The sequence below is a fragment of the Lactuca serriola genome, chromosome 9 (assembly GCF_051521515.1).
Source record: "Lactuca serriola cultivar US96UC23 chromosome 9, Lser_US96UC23_V15, whole genome shotgun sequence".
In the NCBI taxonomy this organism is placed as follows: domain Eukaryota; kingdom Viridiplantae; phylum Streptophyta; class Magnoliopsida; order Asterales; family Asteraceae; genus Lactuca; species Lactuca serriola.
Window position 1 is genome coordinate 8,994,152 of NC_136416.1, and position 5,670 is coordinate 8,999,821.

Genomic DNA, 5,670 nt, shown 5'->3' on the forward strand with positions numbered 1-5,670 from the left:
AAAATCTTTCTCTTTATCCTTTGAATTACTCATATATATATCCTATGAATTTCATTTCGCACCGGAAACTATTCTAGGAGAAGTTCGAATCCGTATCCGAACACTGTGCAGAATGTGGATCTTAAGACTCCTTTTAGAGAAGTTATTCAATCTGCTGATTTTTCTACCTTAGTTCTGCCTAGCTTATCCACAGAGGCTCAATCTATTTTGTAAGATATCTCTCTAGATTCTGACATCCCAGATAGACTAGTTTGGCATCATTCCCCTTCAGGTCTTTTCTCCTCTGCTTCCTATTGGCATTTTTCCAGAAATCATGGCCATGACTCAAATCAATAAGACAAAGAGTTACTAATAGCTGTAGTTAGGGCCTTTGCCAAAGAAGAAAGACTAACTTCTCCGATTTCTGTTCTAGAGCCGAGAGAAGAATGCACACTGCCTATCCTGCTTGAAGATTGCGAGATTTGCATTTGCAATAGCAAGACTCTTATATTAAAGTAAAGAGATTCACCACTACGTTCTTTCAGAACCGCTCCGTGGGCTTCCCTGAAAGCTAAGATGTGGAATAGCGCTAGCTAACAAGTAAACGAGTGAATCTTGCGTAAGTGAACGGAATGCTGTTGGCATGTTCGAGCTAAGCAAGTAAACTACTTCTCTTCGTTGCGTAGGCGAAGTGAGTTGGCTGTTTCGAGCTAGGGTTTTTCATCTTTCAATATCATATTCTTTGTTATTAGACGCATGCATTTTGTATTTACACGTCTTGATCCGGTAAACGTGTAATGTACCTTTTTATTCCCCAACGACTTTTTAGTATATCAAAATCCAGCTCCACGTCATTTCTTGTTGCGCTTTGTGCCACCTTTAACCGTTTCTTTTTTGTGTGAAGCTGGATGTGCAAATGGTTTCACAAAAGTTGCTCAATTTAGTATATCTCATCTATAAGATACGTTTATTCTTCTCCGTTTAAATTAAATGAACATTTTGGTATTTCCAAAGCAGTTTCTCGTTGCATAGTGGAGATTGGTAGTTGAAGATTAGATCGACACCAAAATATGCATGACATATAAATAGATATTACAATGCTACAACTTCAAGTATCATCGTTGGATTGGGTGTTGTGATCACCTCTCGTGAACAACTGATTAGACTATTTATTACTTTGTTCATGAATTTCAACCCTTTATAAAATATTATTGATTATTGATTACAACTACTGAACTTTCAATTAAGCACCATGAATGTATCTTGAATTACATTCAGCATTTCTATTTGTTAGTAGTTACAAACTTACCATCATTCTTGCAAAATTACTAAAAAAAAAAACATGCATATTGCACAATCTATGATTTTTAATTGTTATTCTCTAAATGGGTAACCAAGTTTTCCCTCAGTTTTCTCCCAAGAGGATCAACCTGCTTACACCACTGTTCAACATACCCTGAATCATGATGACATGACAAAGAAACATCTGGTTCTATAAAATCACCACAATCTATAATTATATTATGAAGCAAACAACATACCACAATGATGCTTGGAAGCTTCTTCTTATCAGGTCTCCACATTACCTTATTAAGTATCCTCCAACTTCCCTTTAATTGCGAAAACGCCCTCACAGCAACCGATCTTGCACCTTCATGCACGGTATTAAAACCAGACATCTCATCACTTTCACTTTCACTTTCATTATAAGGTGTTATCAGCCATGGAAGAAGAGGATAATTAGCTCCACCCACTATGAATTCTCTAAACTCTGATTTTAAATTCCCATTTAAACGCTCACCCGCTTCACAAAGTTTATAAAATCCAGAAAATTTTAACAGTTTTGGGATTGTCATGCCACCTGGCCAACCTGTAACAATATCAAGAAATCTTGATCTGTCATCAACGATACCTTGGACTAACATACTGTAGTTTTTAACCTGATCACACCAATCATCTGAAGTTTGAACAGCTGGAAGGGTCATAACTATGTGAGTTGCATCAATGGCTCCACAACAATTGGGTAATTTGAAAGATCTCTCGAATTCTGATTTGATTTTTTGTAATTTTTCATTGTCTGGCCATTTGAGATGGTGTCTGGCACGTTCTTCCATGGCTTCTATGAATCTCCATGTGACCTGAGAAACTGTTGATTGTCCAACATTGAACGATGCTCCTACTGAAACTTGAGATTCACCAGATGCTAATCTTCTTAAAGCGATCGCAACTTGTTTTTCGACGCTAAGAAGTCTTCCTTCGATGTTGATAAGTCCTGAAGGAGGTCGTGAAATGAGATCTTCTCGTACAAGTGAACATATGTACTCGAATGTCTTTTTTGATAGTCGGAAAAAGTACTTGAATCCTTCTTCTTCATCTTGGGGAACCATTGAACCTGCAAGTATCAGTTGGAAAGAAATTTTGATATTCGATATTCCAATTGCATAAACCGATTAGAAGCTAAAAGAGGAAATTACACGAAGAATAAGCTCATTCTAATTGTACATAGAGAGATAATAAAGTTCAATTTCGGAACTGGAGCAAGACGAACCCTAATTTTGAAAGCGAGAACTAATTGAGGAATTACAAGCTCAATTGGCATGCCGATACACTTTTAGAACTGTTAAAAACTGATTTCACAGTTGCAAATACAAATCATGAGTTAATCTTTAAAATCCAATGTACGAGAAGCGAAGAAATACCAGAAATGGGGGAATTTTTTTCCCAGAAAGAATTCCACCAATCTGAATCAACACCTCTGTTCGCGCTACCACCAACTGCCGCAACTGTGCTCGAACTGGAAGGCACTTTTTTCTTCTTCAGCTTCATCTTCGAATCCTTTTTCATTTTGATCTTCTTCGCAGCAAATTCATGCTTCTCCTTCTTTGGGGCCATTTTAGGGCTCGGTCTCCTGTTATCCGGTTTAAATATGATATCTTACAGGCTGATACCATACAAACCCTCAAATTTTCAAAAATTGTTCCTTTACATCCTAAGTCCATTTTTATATCAAAACCACATATTTAAGCAAAAATTGTTATAATTGTCCTCTTTTTCGATTTTACTTTTCTATGGCATAAGGTGGTGTTTGGTTACAGATCGACACATGTTAAGGGATGTTTGGCATTATGGGATGTTTGGGAAAGCACCTCCAGTTCTCGTCTGCTTCGAAGAAATCATGGGAGAACAATCAGGTTTGCTACCATTGGCCAATTCTGTAGCTCTTATTCTCTCTACTCAATCCTCATATCTGTTGGTGGGCTTGATTTGGGTTTGATGGCCATATGAAAATTTGATTTCATTTTATTATTAAAGTTTCAGATGTGGGTTTTTTTCCTGGGTTTGTGTTGAAGTTGTATTTGGTTTCAGATATGAAGAAATCCAAAATCAAAATTAAACAAAAGGGCATGAGGAATCCTCTTTTCTTTGGTAAAGATAATGATTTCAGATGGTGACCAGATAGATGAGAAGATTTGATGAACTTTAAAACGCCATGGTTGTTCTTGCACAGATGTTAACAGAAAAACATAACAGAGGAGATGATGGTGGCGTGATAACTAACAACGAAGATATCATAATCTCGTCACCCCTGTTCCATTTCCTTGTATCCATGACTTGTTTGTGATTTCCTTGGGCTAACTGGAATGCACACAATCATTGGATTTTAGTGTATTTTTTACTTTTATGTTTTTGGTTTTGAGGTTTGATTTCAGATGAGCTTTTGATGTTTGATTTCATGTGATTTCAGGTTTGAATATAATTTTAAGGTTAGATTTCAGATTTAAATATGACTTTGAGGTGTGGTGGTTGACGATGGTTCTTCTAGCATGAAGGAGGAGGAGGTGATCGTTAGGAACATGATTTTTCTTCTTCTTCTTCTTCGAAGCAGGCGAGCACCAGAGGTGCTTTCCCGATCCACCATGTCGCTGCTTCTTTTTCCCCTCGATTGGTGGTTGCCGACGACGAGAGAAGGACCACGAACGGTCGCCAAAAGTTGCAGGTCGCTGGAACATCCCCTACTGCCAAACATCCCTTAACATGTGTCGATCTGTAACTAAACACGCCCTAATGCCATAGAAGGGTAAAATCGGAAAATATGGCAATTATGACAAGTTTTGCCCAAATGTGCGGTTTTTGTGGACATAAAAATAAAATTAGGAAATAACCGAACATTTTTTGAAAATTTTGAGGGTTTTATGGCATCTTATATGCCATATTTACTCAGCTGGACCAATGTGCTAAATATAAAAGAAATTAAATATTCTCTTCCTACCAATCTCCTATCTGTTTAAGTGATGACATATGTCACATTAGTATATTAAAATATCATTAAATGATCATTAAATGTTACACACGTTACCATTTAATTAGGTGGAATGATTTTTAGGAACAAAAAGTTGAAAGATATTTATTTAATATAAATAATAAATAATAATAATATCAATATAAATCAAGGTTGTCAAGATCGGGATCTTATGATTGTTTTTCGCTTTACAAGATCGTGATCGTAAGATCATACCGAAAACATTTTAATACATAATAAATACATTTTCACCCATTTGTTAACAATTTGGTTAACAATAAATTGTTTAAAACATAAAAAAAAATACATATCCAATACATTATTTAGCGATAAACAATTCAAAATTGGTATTCTACGTTATTAGTCCATAAAAATATATTAAAATTTTGTTTTAAAAACCAGTCACAATCATACGATCTTACGATAAGATTTTACGATCTTACGCTCCGATCCTACGATCATACCACGATCTTACCGAAAAACGATCCTAGTAAGATCGAGATCAATTTACCTAATTAGGATCGTAGGATCATACGATCCTACGATCATTATTGCGATTTTGACAAGTATAAATTATTAAACAAAATAATAATATTTATTTTTAGGTTATTATAATAATAATAATAATAATAATAGAAAGAAAAACAGATCCAATAAACTTTGAATTTATTTATTAAAAAAGTAAATTGCAAAAATAGCGTCTATGGTTTTTTTTATTGTATTTGTTGTTGTTATTAGTTTTTTTGTTATAAATTAGCCTTAGGTTTCGATTTGTTTTTTTTTTTCAATTTGATATATCAAATTAAATCTGTTGAGTTTCAGGTGCTTGTTATTTTTCTTGGAGTAAAATGTCTGCAGTTTGAAAACTACATCTGTAGACCCCAACAGTAAAAGAGGTGGACCAAATGTCTGCAGTCTGAAAAAAAAAGACTATTTGTTTTTTTAACATCTGCAAACTTCTAAAATAAACTAAAATCTAAATAAACTAATTTTTTTAAACTTCAAATTGATTTTTAATATTTTTATGACTTTGTTATAAATAATTAATAAATTTAGATTAACTTTTATGTATTATTGTATAAAAAGTGAAAATAAAATGGTACAAATTAACGTATATATTTGATAAAAACAAACAATTTTGATCGCAAAGTTATACCTAAACATTGTAATTAGGAATCAAAGAATTTGACACATAAATGGATGGAAATAAAGTTGGATTTTTTCAATTAAATCAACACATACCCACTCCCACCCTATCCAATTCTACTTATCCCTACATTAACACCTCCAACCCACCACACCCCTACCTACCTACACCATCCACTCCGAAGCCCACCCCCACCCACACACACACACATACCCACCCCCACCCCCAAACACACACACACACA

The 5,670-nt window shown here is 34.8% G+C and overlaps 1 protein-coding gene across 1 annotated transcript; it reads right to left on the reverse strand.

The window, feature by feature from the left end:
- Nucleotides 1-1,308: 1,308 nt before the first annotated feature.
- Nucleotides 1,309-2,893, reverse strand: LOC145075030 (nuclease). Its single transcript, XM_079021321.1, has 2 exons — nt 2,679-2,893; nt 1,309-2,371 (listed from the first exon to the last, which is right to left on the reverse strand). The coding sequence occupies exons 1-2, from the start codon at nt 2,869-2,871 to the stop codon at nt 1,347-1,349; spliced, it is 1,218 nt and encodes a 405-aa protein (XP_078877447.1). The 5' UTR covers nt 2,872-2,893; the 3' UTR covers nt 1,309-1,346.
- Nucleotides 2,894-5,670: the final 2,777 nt, after the last annotated feature.

What these genes read in the sequence shown, in the direction of transcription:
- LOC145075030 (XM_079021321.1), bottom strand. Translation starts at nt 2,871, where the DNA reads ATGGCCCCAAAGAAGGAGAAGCATGAATTTGCTGCGAAGAAGATCAAA. An exon ending in AAAAAATTCCCCCATTTCTG is followed by an intron (nt 2,372 to 2,678) that starts GTATTTCTTCGC and finishes TGATACTTGCAG; the next exon opens with GTTCAATGGTTCCCCAAGAT.